Source organism: Podarcis vaucheri, assembly GCF_965113315.1.
Source record: "Podarcis vaucheri genome assembly, chromosome: 7".
In the NCBI taxonomy this organism is placed as follows: Eukaryota; Metazoa; Chordata; class Lepidosauria; order Squamata; family Lacertidae; genus Podarcis; species Podarcis vaucheri.
In genome coordinates this window covers 81,071,756-81,090,562 of record NC_138765.1, presented here as the reverse complement: position 1 = coordinate 81,090,562, position 18,807 = coordinate 81,071,756, and the positions used below count along the sequence as shown (strand labels likewise).

At 46.9% G+C, this 18,807-nt stretch overlaps 1 protein-coding gene across 1 annotated transcript in view; it reads right to left on the bottom strand.

Moving 5' to 3' along the window:
• IGSF21 (immunoglobin superfamily member 21) overlaps positions 1 to 17,227 on the bottom strand; it is a 234,469-nt gene extending 217,242 nt beyond the window's left edge. Inside the window, exon 1 of the mRNA XM_082230208.1 lies at positions 16,324 to 17,227. Coding sequence (XP_082086334.1) covers positions 16,324 to 16,381 — 58 coding nt within the window. The 5' untranslated portion in view covers positions 16,382 to 17,227. The remainder of the gene's footprint in view (positions 1 to 16,323) is intronic.
• Positions 17,228 to 18,807: the final 1,580 nt, after the last annotated feature.

Here is an 18,807-nt window from a genome sequence, read left to right as displayed (position 1 = left end):
GCTTCACTGGAGGTTGGATGGCCATCGGTCAAGGATTAGTTAGCTCTTATTCCTGCAGTTCAGGAGGAGGACTAAGTAATACTCATGATCCCTTCCAACTCTATGATTCTATTACTTTACCCCTGTCCTTTCATCCCTGTCAGGGAACCCATTCCCATTACTTGTGGGTGGGGAAGATGCTACAGACCTTTTCTCCTGCCTTTTGTCTTGTCAGAATGATTACCGCAGCATCTTCAACCAGCCCACATCCCTTCCCACCAGCTCGTACAGAGCTCTCTCCGAAGCTTCAAGGGACTTCTGCTTCCATATGTTCAACACAGCATTAGGAGCTCATATCAGAAGACACTGAAGGTCGCCCTCCTTCCAGAGCTCCTTTGCCTCAGCTTCAAATTGAGAGAGGGAAGAGGTGGTCCTGGGAGACAAGATTGCTTCCAGCTGAGGAAGTTCCTGCAGATGGCATTTTGTTCCTCTCCCTAAAACAGGCAGAGTAGCCTTTGGAATCAGCACTGCTTAAGATCAGCGTCCCTAGAATGGAGCACATTAGGTTCTCTCTCTTTCTCTCTTTCTCTCTCCCTCTCCCCCGACACAAATTTCAGTGCCTCATAAAGCACCGGAAATCACATCCAAGGCCTTGAGAGACCTCAGAGATGCTGTCCGAGGCCTTGCGAGACCTCGGAACCTGACTTCCAGTGCCATGGGAAGTCAGGTTCTGAGGCCACCAGGTGCATGACGTCATGATGTCAGGTCACTCGCACTAGGCACCCATAACCTGTGGCCCAAGTTGGAGCTCCTGGACTCTGAGGGTCATCTAGAGTAGACCAACTCCCTGCAGTGCAGGTATCTCAACTAAAGCATCCAAGATAGATGACCATCCAACCTCTGCTTCAAAACCACCAAAGAAGGAGATTCCACCACCTCCCAAGGAAGTCCATTCTGCTGTTGAACAGCTCTTACTGTCATAAAGTTCTGCCAGATGTTTAGTTGGAAACTCCTTTCTTGTAACTTGAAGTCCTACCCTCCAGAGAAGGAGAAAACAAGCTTGTTCCCTCTTCCATGTGGCAGCCCTTGAGATATTTGAAGATGGCTATCCTATCTCCTCTGAGTCTCCTCTTCTCCAGCCTAAACATACCCAGCTCCTCCAACCTTTCATTTCCAGATGAAACTGCCATTCAACCTCTGTTTAAAAACCTCCAGTGGAGAGTACACCACCATCTGAGGTTGTCCATTCCACTGTCTAGCAGCTCTCACCACCAGAAAGTTCTTCATAAGGTTTAGTTGGAATCTTCTTTCCTTCAGATCCTACCCTCCAGAGCAGGAGAAAACATGCTTGTTCCATCTTCCATGTGACAGCCCTTCGGATATTTGAAGGTGGCCTTCATAGAACCTCTCAGTCTCCCCTTGTCCCAGGTAAACATACTCAACTCCCTCAACTCTCTCTTATAAGGCTTGGTTGCTAGACCCTTGATCATCTTGGTTGCCCAGCTCTGTACACATTCCAGCTTCTTGACATCCTTCTCAAACTGTGGTGCCCAGAATTGGACACAGCATTCCAGGTGTGGTCAGACCAAGGCAGAATACAGAGTGACTATTACCAGCTGCTGGGAATCAAAAATGAGGAGGGTGTCAATGAGCTCAAGTCCTGTTTGTGGGCTGACATTGAAGCAGAGGCTCAACTTTCGATCTAGGCTAGGTGCATAGGAAGCAACTTCAGATTGAGTCAGAGCCCTGATCCACCAAGATCAGTATTGCCTACACTGACTGGCAGCAGTGACTCTCCAGAGTTTCAGACATGGAGTCTCCCCCAGCCCAACCCGGCGATTGAATCTGGGGCTTTCTGCATGCAAAGCAGGGGCTGTGCCACTGAGCTATAATCCTTCCCCTAAACAGAAAAAGGCCCAAGTCCTTATGGTTCTGAAGGGTCAATTTACATAGGGACATAATAAGCTGGCTTAGGCCAAGTCAAGCCATTGCTCCATCTACTTTAGCATTGCCTATACTGGCTGGCAGCAATGGCTCTCCAGGGTTAAAGGCAGGGAGTCTTTTCCCCAGCCCTACCTGGTGATGCTGGAGGGATTCAAACCCGGGTTCCATGCCACTGAACTACAGCCCTTTCTCATAATAAAAATACATTATATTCAGTGAAACTGTGATACAAAAATGTGCATAAGAGGTAAAAAAAAAAGAAAGAATTAATACAAGCTTGAACATATCAGGAAAAACCCACACTAAAATGCTGGTACTTTTCTAGAGGGTTTAGGATTGAACATTTTGAGGGGAAAGCTAAATTGACAGCTTCGCCCGTCTCTTGACTGCAAACAGCGAACTTGCAAAATCAGGGCCCTGTTGTTGCTACCTTGAATCATCAGGAGTAAACGTCCCTTCCTCTGAGGCTGGAGACCTGCCGTGAATGACTAGAAGAGACTAGCGTGGGCAGCAGGGACCCTAAAACATTTTTGTAGACCAGTAACTTCTGAGAGAGACCCTTCCAAGGCTGGAGGAGATCCAAGGAATTCATCTATGTCTTAAGATGCTTATTTTCCTTCCTCAGACTAACACACTCTGCCTCATGCATGGGACAGCTGACCAAGAAGCATTGCCGACAGCTCTGTGACGCATCCTGGACTGAAGCAACTCGTGGAACTCTGCACATGGACCAGAACACAACACCCAGGCAGAAGACATACATCGCTCCGGATTTGGCTGGGCAGCTACATTGGTGGGTAAAATTGTGGAAACCTTTTGGGGAAAGTGTATTTCCGAAGTTTGATGACTCATAATACCTGATTGGCTCATGCTCACGCTTTGGCAATATTCAAATGTAGGAAATCTACTGCATATCAACCTAAGCAAGTCGTGCTTCCTTTTTCTGGTTATTTGGCTATAACTTTTGATAGAATACAGATAATTGAACAAACTTGGTTGTATTACATTCTTCATTAATTTATCTTTCTGTTGATATATGATTTTATGACATTACTCAAAAAAGTGGTGTTATGAGCCGTCAAACCTCAGAAATACACTTTCCCCAAAAGGTTTCCACAATTCTGCCACTAGTGTTTGATTTGGGGTGTGTAGTTTCAATGCACAGAAATGCAAGATTGTATGTAGCAACTGAGTGATTTTACAGACTCAGGGTTGTGCCATGGAAGTTGGAGCAAGCTTGTTTTCTGCTGCTCTGGAAGATAGGACCTGAACCAAAGGATTCCAATTGCAAGGAAGGAAATTCCTACTATTATCTAGATATGTGTATGTGGCTAGCTAGATAGGCTAGGCTGAATCTGCCCAAGTTGTATATAAAACTGCTGTGAAAATGCTTTAAAAAAACAGCAACACCACGTTTTAAAATATACATGGAATTTGCCATTCGCTCACCAGTGCCATCTAGTATCACATTTGTATAATGCACTTAAAACACACTTAAAATGTTATATTTGCAGCTGTATAGCTGAGTCCCTAGACAGAAAGATAGACATGTATGTCATTTGGGATGTTTGGTGCAAGCCAAAAAGAAATATTTTAGATGCATACATGGACAAATAGTTTCCTCCTCTCCTGCTCACAACTACCCTGTGAGGTGGACTTCACTCGCAGGTGGTAATTGTACCCCAGTGACCTCAGTGAACTTCATGACGGAACAAGCATTACAATCATGCCCCCCCCCAAACCACAGTCAACTCTCTAACCCCAGTTACTGTACTTTTTTGGGGGGGACCCACCTTGGATCTATAAACTCATTCCCAGTGCCCCCTACCATATAATAAGAGTACTATTCAGAATAGCTGCTTGCATGATCCACTAAGGAAGTTAACAACACAGCAAAATTCAAAGAAGCCACAATTAATTGCACATTTACTTAAATTCCAGTTAAAACGATCTAATTAATTCAGCAAAATGGATGAACTTGATCCAATGATAGCAACCCCCCCCCCTGCAAACTCTGGCAGTGATTGACACCTCCAGAACTGCGGTACCGCCCACTTTGGGAACCAGTGCTCTAACCACTATCCTCCATGTTGCCTTCCACAGAAGCAGGCTGGAAGGGCCAGATAAGATGCAAAGTAGGTTTTTCCTCATTTCCCCACATTTTGCTATCTGCACTCCAGACAAAGGCTCTCTGATATTTCAAAAGCAACACACACAGGGGAACGAACACACACACACACACACACACACATGAGAGCGAGAGCGAGAGCGAGCGAGCGAGCGAGCGAGAGAGAGAGAGAGCATGTGATTGACAGTTTATTTTAGGAAGGCTGTCAAAGAGGACGAAGGAACAATAATGGCGGGGAGATAACGGAAGTGCCCAGTCATTAGCTACACACACACACACACACACACACACACACACACACACACACTTAAAGGTAGGAGCCATCAGTATAATAAGAACTTCTGCAGGAAGCTAAGGGCACAGAGGAAGTTTTGGCAGGTGGACAAAAAATATAGAACTAGGCAGATCCCTTGCAACCTTGCAGTTCCGAGGCTGCCTGTGAGTTGAGATGATTTATGAGCCATGGGGAGGAGAGGATGATGGGAGGAGATTAACCTGTCTCGTCCTCCTTGAGTCAGGGCCCTCCTGGTCCCATCATTCTGGAAACCATCTTGTCCAGAAATGTCTTTTGTAGGCACTTCTTTTGGGCTCTGGAAGTGTGCTGGTCCTGGGGGCTAACCGAGAGGCGAGGTCCGAGTCCAGTCCAAGGTCGAGGGTGCGGTATGGAGGCAGTCTGTCAAAGCTGAAGCTGGGTCCAAGGCGGGGAGTTGGGTGGTGTCAGGAACTCTGGCAGAAGAGCAGGACAGGGTGCAGGCAGGAACAGGCTAGCAACAACATTGCTCCCGCAACCTGAGACTGGGGCTGGCTGGCTTTTATCTGCCCCGAGGCATAGAGCGGCCCCGGTCCACAGGTGACTTGCCTCTCCTGGCCTGGAGGCGAGGACTCCTCCTGCAGGAACTTAGTTCCCTCCGCCTCTCTGCCCTGAGCCTCTGCAGCTCAGGAGAGGCTGGAGGGTTATCAGACCCAGAGGCAACCTCCTCTTCCCCTGACGGGGCTGAGAGTGGAGCACCTGCAGGCAATGGGTCCTCCAGCACCTGAGGAGCCAGAGCAGACTCAGCTGGTGCCTGCACCTGAGGATCCAGCACAGGTGAGGGCCCTTCAGGCTTAGGCCCCAGCCCCGGCTCAGCTGGTTCTGGAGGTGGGGACTCCTGTGCAGGCTGGGATTCCTCAGGTTCAGCCTCTGAGTCTGAATCCCAGGCCATCACAGGAAGCCTCAGGAGGCCTGGCTTCATGTCCCCTGTTCATCCATGAAGCTGGCTAGGTGTGATCTTAGGCAGTCACTCTCAGTCTAACCTACCCCACAGGGTTGTTGCGGGGATTAAACAGATGGGGTGGGGAACAAAAAATGGTGTACACCACCCTAAAAAGCCCTGGAGAAAACAGAGTTGTGAAGGAGGTAGCTGGGGCAGTGAAGGCAACCGTTGGAGGGAAGTGGTGATGAAGGTAGTTCAGGGCACTAATGGTCTAATTCAGGGATGGGGAACATCTGTGGCCCTCCAGATGCTGCTAGGGTGAGAACTCCCAGCAGCCCTGGCAGCCAGCACAGCCAATGGCCAGGGGATCAAGGTGGGGGTGTCATTCAGAAACATCTGGAGGGCCACTGGTGTTCATCATCCTTTGCCATCCATCTGCCACCAATGAACCTCTTCACAGGTGCTGCCTTTGGTAGTTTTTCCTAATACGGCGCCCTGTGGAAGTCCAGAATCTGGCACAGCCCAAATGGATCATCTCAATCATGGATCTTCTCAATTTTGCCCGCCTTCGGCTTGGTGCCCTGTGCCAGGGAACTGCTCACAACACCCTAAATCTGGCATTGCTCTCAACCTCCCATAAGCTTTTCAGGAACCCTGCCATGGTATTCAGTTTTCCCTGCCCAGACCCTGGTCCAAATGTTACTCATCGTGGTGTCAGATTTGCAGAGACAGAGAAGAAAAGAAAGAGGCGTGTTGAGGTGTAAACTGCTGGAAAGTATATAGCATACCCTACAACATTTCTCTGAGGAAAAGAGGGACATCCTCTTCCAGAATAATAATTTTATTATTTATACCCTGCCTGTTTGACTGGGTTGCCCTAGCCCAGGGGTCAGCAAACTTTTTCAGCAGGGGGCCGGTCCACTGTCCCTCAGACCTTGTTGGGGGCCGGACCATTTTTTGGGGGGTGGTGGGGGAATGAATGAATTCCTATACCCCACCAAAAAAAACCAGAGATGCATTTTAAATAAAAGCACACAATCTACTCATGTAAAAACACCAGGAAGGCCGCACAAATAACCCAGAGATGCATTTTAAATAAAAGGACACATTCTACTCATGTAAAAACACACTGATTCCCGGACCGTCCACGGGCTGGATTTAGAAGGCGATTGGGCCGGATCTGGCCCCCGGGCCTTAGTTTGCCTACTCATGCCCTAGCCACTCTGGGTGGCTTCCATATAGAAACAAAAAAAATGAAACATTAAAAATATTCCCTATATAGGCCCGTCTTCATATGGCTCAGGGGATGGATAACTCCACATCCTCCAACATTTCTCCGATGAAAGTGGATGCTCCTCGAGAATACAGATATCTTGGACTTGGTTTTAATAATATGTTTGGTTGGCATGCATATTTATGGTATGACAAAATCAAAGTGCATAGGGCCTTTAAAAACCATATTGTTAGAAAAGCGTTGTTTAATGTTTGGATAAGATATAAAGATCTGCTGGAAAACAAAACCCCTAGATGGTTGTCACCCTTGGAGGCTAAGGCACTGAAGAAACTCAATATGGAGGCCGGATGGCCAAAGTATTGGGAGATTTTGGAACAGGATGGAGACAAATTGAAATTGCAGAGTCATGAGAAATTGAAACCTAAAGTACGAGATTGGCTCCATTATCATCAAATAATGGAGGTGTACAAACAAGATAAGAAAATTGGCTTCCAGGTGGAGAAATCAAAATTAGAAACTGAATTGTTAGAACCCAATACTAAGAACTTGTCAAGAATGTATAATTTGCTGCTGAAATGGAATACACAAGATGAAACAGTTAAATCGGCTATGATTAAATGGGCACAGGATATTGGTCATGACATTATGTCTGCTGACTGGGAATGGTTGTGGAACACCGGTATTAAATTTACGGCATGTAATGCCTTAAAGGAAAATATTATGAAAATGGTTTACAGGTGGTACATGACCCCAGTCAAGCTTGCAAAAATCTACCATTTGCCTGATAATAAATGTTGGAAATGTAAAGAAACTGAAGGTACTTTCTATCACCTTTGGTGGACATGCCCGAAGATTAAGGCTTTCTGGGAAATGATATATAATGAAATGAAAAAGGTACTTAAATGTACTTTCTCTAAGAAACCAGAGGCTTTTCTCTTGGGCATTGTCGGCCAATTGGTGTCAAAGAAAGATAGAACTTTTTTTATGTATGCTACAACAGCAGCAAGAATACTTATCGCAAAGTATTGGAAGACACAAGAGCTACCCACCCTGGAAGAATGGCAGATGAAAGTGATGGACTACATGACACTGGCCGAGATGACTGGCAGAATCCGTGATCAGGGAAAAGAGACGGCAGAAGAGGAATGGAAGAAATTTAAAATTTACCTTAAGGACCACTATAAACTTGATGAATGCTAGAATGTCGAGATTTCCAGAAAGAAAGGGTTACAGTGATATAAGATTAGATTAAAGAAAAGATTAAGTTGACAGAGATTGGAAAGAAACATTTAGAAGTTGTTAAAAAATTATGGACATTGGGATGCAGAAAGGGGAGGTATGGGGAAGTCTGAGAAGAGAGGGTTATGAAAAATTGTTATGAAACTATACGTGTTTGTATGTCTTTTTATGTGTGTGTTTGTCTTAAAAAAAAAACTTTGTAAAACCAATAAAAATCTTATAAAAAAAACCCAAACATTTCTCCGATGAAAATAGGGGCATCCTTCAGCAATCCTCTGGTGAAAACAGGGACATCTTAAGGAAAAGTGGGATGTTTTGGGATCTCATCAGAAACTGGGATGGCTTCTGGAAACCCGGAACTGTCCCTGGGAAATAGGAACACTTGGAGGGTCTGATTATCTCGTTTCTCCCAGCTTCTTAATTGCTAGGCATGTAAAGGAAAGAAACTGATCGTGGACACAAAACTGGCTTCCTCCTCTCCCCACCCAACCTCTAGCTCGGGAAAACAACCACATCATCACTTTGAGAGGAAGAACAAGAGTGAGAGGTGCTTGCAACTGAGCTAAGGGAGCGTGCAGGGTTTCTGTCGTCCTGCACAAGAGGCCCCCGGGGGCTGCTGCACAGGCACTTCATGAAGGGGGGGAGGAGGAGGAGGAGAGAGATGGTACAAAGGGTTCATGCAAGGGAACTCTGAGCATCGCCTCCTTCTGCCATTGCAATTTCTTCTCGGACGGCTGAGCCCACAAGATAGGGTTGTTATTTTTATTTTTTTCAAGGGCCAGGGTGAAACGAGAAGCACCCTCTCAATTGATGTCCTTTGGAGAGAGCAACCACCTCTAGCCTTTTTCACAACTAAGTCAAAGAGGTTGTTTCTTTGATGGCTTTCAAAAGCTGGTGGCTACTAGGTACAAGACACCTCCCTGTGTGATTTGGGGCAGGGCTGGAAGAAATGACATAAATCCACCTCTACACACACATTATTTATCTAGCACAGAGCCTAAGGCTTGCTGATCAGAAGGTCGGCGGTTCGAATCCCTGTGACGGGGTGAGCTCCTGTTGCTCAGTCTCTGCTCCTGCCAACCTAATTCAAAAGCACATCAAGTGCAAGTAGATAAATAGGTACCACTCCGGCGGGAAGGTAAATGGTGTTTCCGTGCGCTGCTCCTGTTCGCCAAAAGTGGCTTTGTCATGCTGGCCACATGACCCAGAAGCTGTCTGTGGACAAATGCTGGCTCCTTCAGCCAATAAAGCAAGATGAGCGCTGCAGCCACAGAGTAGGCCACGACTGGACCTAATGGTCAGGGGTCCCTTTACCTTTACCATGCCATATACAGTACTTTTCTTTTTAAAATTTCATTTATGGGTCACTTCTGATGGAGCATCTCCAAGCCGTTTCACGATACAGTCAAACCTTGGTTCTCGAACAGCTTAGCTGCTGAACAAATCGGCTCCCAGAAGTCAATGTTCCGGTTTGCAAATGTTCTTTTGGAAGCTGAACATCCAACATGGCTTCCGCTTGAGTGCCTTGGTTTTTGAATGGTTTCAGGAGTCGAACAGACTCCTGGGGTGGATTAAGATTGAGAACCGAGGCTTCACTGTACAACAAAACATGCATTAACAGAATTGCACTACAGTGGTATCTCAGGATGTGAACGGGATCTGTTCTGGAGCCCCGTTCGCATCCTGAACAGAATGTAAGACGTGACAGCACGTCTGCGCATGCGCGGGTCATGTTTTGCCACTTCTGCACATGTGTGTGATGTCATTTTGAGCATCTGCGCATGCGCGAGCGGCGAAACCCGGAAGTAACGGGCTCTGTTACTTCCAGGTTGCTGCAGAGCACAACCCAAAAGCGCTCAACCTGAAGCACACTCAGTTATGACTGTATTCATAATGGAGTTGCATCCAACCTCAAACCAGTGGTTAGGATGTTGGCCCAGGACCTGGAAGAGCAGGGTTCAAATCCCAACTAGGCCAAGGGATCAGCCTCAACAAAGGATTCAACAAGAGCCACCTTCTCCACTCCAAACTACCACAACAAGCAGAGTTCAAAAAAGAACAGTTATGAGTATCTGGGGGGGGGGGGGGGAGAGACATAGACATATGAGAACACAAGAGGAACAGGCCAGTGGCCCACATAGTCCAGCATCTTGTTCTCAGTGGCCAAGAAGATGCCTGTGGGAAACCCACAAGCGGGAACCAAGCTCAAGATCCCCTAACTTCCTACGGTTTCCAGCAACTGATATTCAGAAGCTTTGCCGCCTCCAAAACTGCAAAGCATAGCCATCGATAGCCCTCTCCTCCATGAATTTGTCCAATCCTCTTTTAAAGTCATCCAAGTTGGTGACCATCGCTGCTTCCTGTGGGAGCAAGTGCCATGGTTTTAACTCCTCGCAGTGTAGAGAAGGACTTTCTTCTGTCTGTCCCGAATCTTCACTGGGCACATGTAAGTGAAGACAGAGTTAAGCGGAGAAAGGCAGTTGTTCTACATCGCCCGTTCAACAGAGAACGACAAATCTCCCAGGCTTCGTGGAAGAACCTGGTAGGGAAAGATGAAGCTGTGATGGAATCTGAAGCAGCGCTAGCTCCAGCAGAAGATAGTGGGTAAAAATACTGAATCAAATGTAGTTTTCAAAAGAATCCAGATTGCCTCAGCCTCCCCTAAAGATTATATGGCTGTAAAAAAAATTTAAAAATGAGGACATCTTCCGTTAAAACCCAGAACAATACGGAAAACCAGCCAGCCAGCTTAAACCCACGGAACATCCATTAAAAAGGACTGTTGTTATCTGGAAAGCAATCAATAAAATCCACAATCGGAGCTTCTTGATGGGCCATTCCATTGTGAAGCTGAACATCCCGGGGGTAGGGTGGTTAAATTCACCAACACAGAAGAAGTAAGAATGCATAACTCACCATTTTCAGAAGACTCCAGTACATGTTGAAAGGATCCACCACTCCCTTTTCTTTCTTTTTTTTTTTTTTTTGCTAGCTTGATATTCTTAACAAAAAATGTTTGCCTGTCACTGGCTATGACTAAACACCTGCTTCTCTCAATTTTTCATTTCTGGGGAGGGTTCCTCCTCCCTCATGTTAGAAGTTCAACTACCTACTAAGACCCAGCACCTCCCCTTTTATATACTACTTGGTCAGCTGACCTGCATATCACATCACCATAAGCAGGTGGGCTTATCTCTTTCCCTTGCCCACACCCTCTTAAAGAGACATTGACAACCATTCCAGGGGGAGTGGAAATGGAAGAGGGTGATATATGAGAGTCCCAACTTAGAACACACAAGCATTGGGGTTTGTATTCTGTCAAGACCTACTCAGATTAGGTCCTTTTTGAAACTCACAAACCTAAGTTAATCATGTCTATTAAATTTGACAGTGCTACTCAGAGTAGCACTAGGGCAGGCATCCCCAAACTCGGCCCTCCAGCTATTTTGGGACTACAATTCCCATTACCCCTGACCACTGGTCCTGTTAGCTAGGGATGTAGGGAGTTGTAGTCCCAAAACAGCTGGAGGGCTGAGTTTGGGGATTCCTGTACTAGGGCAATAGACTGCTTTGATCCACTTTAACTGTATGTGTCCTAAAGTTCCAGAGTTCACTTAAATCCCTCCTGTGAAATATTGACAGCCTAGCAGCACCTTAAGGGACATGTTTACTGACATTTCTGCCACCAAATCCCTTGAACACCTGTCTATGATGTGTGGGAAGAGGACAAACAGCCAAACCCCAGAATCATCATCGCACCGCACAATGTCTCAATACAAAGAGATAGAATCATAGAATTCTACTTGGAAGGGACACCAGAGGCCTTTTAGTCTAACCCCCTGCAATTCAGGAATCACAGCTCAAGAATCCCTCACAGGTGGCCATCTAACTTCTGCTTACAAACCTCCAAGGAAGGAGAGTCCATCACCTTCTGAGGGTGTCTGTTCCACAGTCAAACAGCTCTTACCCTCAGAAAGTTCCCCCTAATGTTTAGTTGGAATGTCTTTCCTTGTCATTTGAATCCATTGGTTCGGGTCCTCCCCTCTGGAGAAGCAGAAAACAAGCTTGTTCCCATGGAACAGCCCTTCAGATATTTGAAGATATTCAGTCTTCTCTTCTCCAGGCTAAACACAACCAGCTCCCTCATAAGGCTTGCTTTCCAGACCCTTGATCATCTTAGTTGCCCTCCTCTGCGCACGTTCTGGTTTGTCAATATCCTTCTTAAACTGTGGAGCCCAGAATGGGACACAGGACTCCAGGCGGGGTCAGATCAAGGCAGAAAACAGTGGCTCAGTTACTTCCCTTGATCTGGACACTGTACTATTCTGTACAGTGTCCAGATCAACATTACACTGTAATATTACTATGTAATATTCCTCTGCCTTTTGGCCCATCTTGCAGACACCAGGCGGGCCACTTTTCCATGACACGGAGGCACAGAATAATTTCCAGGCCATTAATTTATTTTACCACCACCGAGGCAGCTTTAAAAGAAAAGATCGTCCAGCTTCTGTTGGCTTTCTATTATTTAAAGCCTTTTTACAGTATGTCCCTTGATTGAGAATCTCTCTCTCTCTCTCTCTCTCTCTCTCTCCTTGCAGAATGAAGCAGTCAGCACAGGAGAAGCAGACACACACAGAGCTCATAGAGAGATGGTTGGAGGCGAGGAATTGCAGGGGGTCACAGTCTCCCTCGATGAAGCCACAAGTGTGAGAATCTGAAGGGAGAAGTTTGCAAAGTTCACATCGCTGCATGGCACGTGCCTGCACATGAAGCCGCCCTCTGCTGGAGGAACGAGGGAATCCCAGCCAATCTGAGCTCCCGTGTTTATTCTTTGCTCAGAACTCAGGAAGGAGAAAAGAGATTTTGAAGACCTGCTTCTAGAATAAGGAGACACATCCTCGCACAAGCCCCAGAGAACTCAGTCAGACTCGGAGTAGAAACATAAACACATAAGTTGAGCCCTGCTGGATAATAATAATAATAATAATAATAATAATAATAATAATAATATTTGTACCCTGTCCATCTGACTGGGTTGCCCCAGCTACTCTAAGGGGCTTCCAACATACAGTGGTACCTCAGGTTACATACGCTTCAGGTTACAGACTCCGCTAACCCAGAAATAATACCTCGGGTTAAGAACTTTGCTTCAGGATGAGAACAGAAATTGTGCTCCAGCGGTGCAGCGGTAGTGGGAGGCCTGATTAGCTGAAGGGGTGCTTCAGGTTAAGAACAGTTTCAGGTTAAGAACGGACTTCCGGAATGAAGTAAATACTTAACCCGAGGTACCACTGTATATAAAAACATAGTAAAGCAATGTCATTAAAAAGCTTCCCTATACACGGCTGCCTCCAGATGTCTTCCAAAGGTTATATACAGTAGTAACTTATCTCCCCGACATCTGCTGGGAGGGCGTTCCACAGGGATTGCATCACTGCCAAGAAGGCCCTCTGCCTGTCTCCCTGTAGCATCACTTCTCGCAGTGAGGGAACCACCAGAAAGCCCTCGGGTCAGGCTTTCAGCACCCTCATCAGAGAGTGGTCACCCAGGTGCCCCATAGAACTTCTCAAACACAGAGGAGCCCTCCCCTCCTGTGGTTCCCATTCGAATGTAAGAACATCAGAGGCTCATGGCAATGGCCCACCTGGTCTAGCATCCTCTTCTCACAGCCATCAACAAGATGACCCAATGGGAAGCCTGCAAGGAGAATTTGAGCAACCCCTCTCCTCCTGTGAATCCCAGAAACTGTGATTCACATGTATTTGCTTCCCCTGACCATGGAAGCAGAGCATAGCCATTGTGGTTAGTAGCCATAGACAGCCCTCTTCTCGCCCATGAATTTGTCCCATCCCCTTTTATAGCCATCCAGATTTGTGGCCTCCTGCAGGAGCAACTTAAGGCAACTTATCATCCCTAAATCCAGTAGTGGCTGGTGCCCACTAGGACCAGTGGGGCAGAAGGCAGAGACCACACCAGGATGGCTCCAGGGCACAGTGAGAGGTGGAGCCAACTCATTCTGCTTTTGCCCCCATCTTCCAGCTCCTCCCTGCTACACGAGGGAACTAGCAAGTGGAACCACCTTCCAGACTGGAAGAAAGGAAAAGGGCAAATGAAGACTGGCTGAGGGCAGACTGAGGTTGGGAGGGCAGTGCCCCTTTCACCCCAGTAGACCAGCTTCCACTGCAAAAATCAACAACAATAAATAACAAATAAATAAATAAATAACAGGACAATAAACGATGTTATCAGGTGCTATTGGTTCTCAGAAAAGCAGAATCCACGGAGTGCAGAGGGGCCAAGGACACTGAACCCAGCCCTTACACCCACTGTACAGACAAGAATTTAGGCCAGGGTTTGCCATATGGGGGGATCACAGCAGAGAAGCGGCTTGGGGAAGTGATCATGTCTCTAGATTGCTCCGGTAAGTAAGCCAAGCTGCGTCATGCAAGCGAAGCTCTGCCATTGGTGCCACCATTGCCACTCCCGAAACCCAGCCTACACTCTTTGGCCAGCTCCTATTGCCTTGCTTCATGAAAAGAAAAGAAAAGAAAAGAAAAGAAAAGAAAAGAAAAGAGTGTACAGATCACATATAAAGCAGCCAGGTCAAAAGTGCTCAAGCACCAACACAAATATGTATTTATTCCACTTTAAAAACAACAAGACCAAGCTGAGAAAGAGTCCATTGTAACCCCATAGCTTGCCTCCCGCATTATAAACTTAAGATGCTGTAAATAAAAGTAGAATCATTCCTATTTTGAACACAAACACACTTACATTTTCTTTGTTTCCAATACTGTCATTTATTGTTCTGAATGTCTAGGCAGAAGCAATACTTTGCTTTGTTCACCTCCACCACCAACGGGAGATCCTCATAATCAAATAAATCCCACCAAAGGCCGCATATCGAATCCTTCTTGCTACTTCCCCAAAGAATCGAGGGAAGAAGAAGTCATCCCTTCCTTCCAGCAACTTGTTTTCTCAACCAGCTGCCTGACATTATTCACGGTTATTACTCATTCAAATTTCAGCTCACCTGGAAGATTTGAGTTGGGCTATTATAGGAAGAAGGGGCGGGAGGACACCCATAAACTCAGTGCTGTATCGACAGTATGCGATAACCTAGGCTGGAAGCACTTGAACTGGATTTTCACTCCAAATCAAAAGGTAAAGCATCAGCAAAGAGATATCAACCACCAATTCCTTTCCCTAACCCCCCCCCCGAAAAAAACCACTGCAAAAAAATGAGAGGAGAAAAGACCCCCCCCCCCAGCTCACAAATTACAACAGGGTTAAGTTTGGAGGCTGAAATCATCCAAGGATTGGTGTGGCTGACCAGAGGTGATAGGAGAGTGTGACTTTCTGAGAACTCCCATTGCTATGGGGAAAAATAGGATTGGAATTGAAACAAAATATTGCATTGGGGTCCATTCTGGTTCTGTCAATACATGCCCCAAAGTCTGGGCAGGTGGGTGGGTGCTCAATAAATCAGTTCCTTTGAAAAAACAAATAAGGGGAACTTTCTGCTTTTGCTCTCCGGATCACACACACACACACACACCATCAACCCATCTGCCCTCAAGTAACCCCTGGAAAAAAGAGCCTGAGCTAATGAAAGTCTTTTGCTTGTTCCTGTTGTTTTTAGCCTAAATTCAATCTCAAAATAACAAACACACCGCACAATTTCCCAAAGGGAACGAACACACACGAGAGAGGGAGAGGGGTGTGTGTGTGTGTCAATGTATCTGCTGTTCAACAAACCGGTCCAGAGTTTGAGTCCAAAGGTAAACCCACAAAACAAGCAACCTCCCTTTTTATCCTCCCCCCACCCTCTTTTCTCTGTGAACCCCCCAGGTTACTTATCCCCAACATACTCCTCCATCACCCCCTCTCCTTTTGGTTTATTTCGCCTCTTTTCGCCCAAACCGGGTTGTGTTTTCTCCAGAAGACGGCAACAGCTCGTCAGATGCCATTGAAAAGTCTATTGTCCGCTTGCAACCTGGTTCCACAATGGATGCTGATTGTGGGGGCTTCGGGGGAAGGGGGGTGTTATTATCATAATAATTATTGCGACCACAACCAGAGGAAAAAAAGAGAAAGTGTTTGCTTTGGCATTTGATAAGGCTTTTCATAGATCCATGCACAACATCACTGCCTCCTAACTGGGGGGGGGGGGAGAGAGAGAGAGAGAGAGAGAGACCCACTCAACTCTTAGCAGTTGAGGTCCAACAAAGGGCAGCTTTGAAGGACCAGAGAACAGGAGCATTAACCAAGCCAGGATGGGGAAAGTTGGCATGAGTTGGGAGAAAACACCCCGTTCATCTCCCACTGACTTCCCTCTGCCCAGCTCCAAAGCATCCTCTATTGACTTGAACGGGGAAAGGAGAGCGGTTTGATGCCCCGAGCTAAAATTCTCTCGCCGTTCGTGGCTTTGGAGAGAACCTGAGCAGCCTTGGTTTGGGAGGGGGTGCTGGCGTCGCATGGGATTCTTGCATCTCCTTTGGTGATGGGGGGACATGAAAGCCATGCCTCTATCCTCTCTTTCTCTCCCCCCCCCCAACCCGCCGCCGCCGCAAAAAAAGCAGGTGTCTCTCGCACACACTCACCCAGCACCGCATCTAAGAGTTTGAGGAATAGGAAGCAGAGAGGCAGCAGGCGGTTCATTGTGGGTGTCTTGGCCCCCCGAATAAAAACTCCATCTGGTTTAGAAGCACCTCGGCTCTCCGCATGGCGAGGCTCCTCCGGAAGGCAAGGCGGGCAGGGAAGACGGGGTGCTGGAGCATCCGTGGCCGGCGGCGGAGGAACACATCGTGGATGCCTGCTGGGGAGGGGTTTGGAGACGGAGGAAATGTAGAAAGAAACCCCTCTCTCCCCGCAGAAAAAAAGGAAAACGGGGAGGGAAGGCAGGCGATGGCAAGAGAGGAGTATGTCCGAAAGACCACGAAGGCGAATGGAACCGAAGGGATGCTGAGAGTGGTACCCAGAGGATGCTGAGAGTGGTACCCAGAGGATGCCGAGAGTGGTACCCAGAGGATGCACCTGTTCAGTCCCTGCCTCTCTTTCTCCTCCCGTGGAATAAGCAGATTAGCAGCTGGAGTTTGGGATCTTCAACTCATCCTTCTTTCCTCCTTTTTGCTCCTTTTCTTATTCTCTTTCTTCTTCTTCTTCCTCCTCCTCTTCTCTCTCTCTCTCTCTCTCTCTCTCTCTCTGCCCCCTCCCCCTTGTGCTGGCGTCTGTATTATACAGACTTTTCTTTAATCCATTCTAGGCTCCTCTGCTCTCGTCCTTTAAGCCGGATTTATTGCAGCAAGAGAGAGTGAGAGAGGAGAGAAAAGCCAGTCCCTCTCTTCTATTGCACCTCCCTCCCCAGCGCTCTCTCATGCTCTCTCTCTCTCCCTCTATCTTTAGAGGCTTAACCCTTTCGCAGCCAACCCCCACGCTGCTTCCACATTCCGAGTCAAGGAGAGACGCCTGGAAAGTCAGCGCAGAGATTTAATCTGCAGCAATAATAATGACAATACGTCAATTTATGTGCAGGTATGAATGGGGAAGGAAGTCTCAGGCCCGATATGGAGATGGTACGTGATTGCACGTAAAAAGTGATGTTTGCAAATTCCACTTTTAAACCTTCCTTTGACAGTCTTGTTTGGGGAGGAGTCAGTGATTCAAAGTCTCCCTTCTGCGCTGGTTTTAATAAGAAGCGTTAGGCACGTTGTTCTCTCTCTCTTTCTCTCTCTCATTTTCTCAGTCTTCCCAACTGCAAAATGGGTATAATAACCTTACAAGGTTGTGTCATCATCATCATCATCATCACTTATCACCCCTCATTCACTCAAAGGTCTCTGGGTTGGTTAAAGCAATTAAAACATAATGCGAGAAACATTTTAAAACAACATACAATCACAGAAATAAGGTAGAGCCTAAAAATAAACACCCCAAGTGTCAAAAGCCAGGTTAAAGAGTATTTGTAAGAACCAGGAGCCAGAGAAAGGCCTTTGAAACACTTTGAACATTGGAAAGGACTATATCAGGGGTCAGCAAACTTTTTCAGCAGGGAGCCGGTCCACTGTCCCTCAGACCTTGTGGGGGGATGGGACTATATATATATTTTTTTTGGGGGGGGGAATGAACGAATTCCTATGCCCCACAAATAACCCAGAGATGCAGTTTAAATAAAAGGCCACATTCTACTCATGTAAAAACACGATGATTCCCAGACTGTCCGTGGGCCAGATTTAGAAGGTGATTGGGCCAGTTCCAGCCCCCAGGCCTTAGTTTGTGTACCCATGGACTATATCAATGCCCGGCTGGATCAGGTCACAGGAGCCTCCTCCCTTCCTGTGGTTTCCAGCAACTGGTATTCAGAAGCATTACTGGATCTGACCAAGGAGGCAGAGCATAGCCACTGTGGCTAGTAGTCACTGAGAGCCCTCTCCACCATGAATCTGCCCAAGCCACCCAACTTGGTGGCCGTCACTGCCTCCTGCAGGAGTGAGTTCCATAGTTTAACTCTGTGCTGTGCAAATAGGTATGCCATGGATCTTGCAACATTCACCTTTCAGTGTCCTTATTAGCTAGGGTTGCCATAGTTCAAAAAGTAAAAACCAGGGGAACCCCAAAGTTGTTGATTCCCCCTGGACATCATTTCTGCCTTTGAAATCCCAGTAACAGCAACAGAAGCTCCATATACTGTGGGAGTGAGTGCCATAGTTTAACTCTGTGCTGCGCAAAGAGGTAGAATCATAGAAGTGTAGAGCTGAAAAGGATCCCAAGGAATCCTGCCCTGAGTGGCCTCAAACCACCAACCTTCTGGCTAAGAGGCAGACCCACTGACCCACTGTGCCACCTGAGACCAAGCAGTAGTTCCTTATTTCTGCCCTGAATCTTCCAAATTCAGCTTCTGACGTCCTTATTAGCTATGACAGGAACAGAAGCTCCGTATGATTAAGAAGTTGACCTCCAGCTACTGGATGCTGGGGGAGATATAATGAGGAGGGGCTCTTATCTTCAAACCCCACTTTCAAATTCTTTCTAGGAAGCATCTGATTGGACACTCTAGGAAGCACCATGCTGGTATAGATAGATCTTTG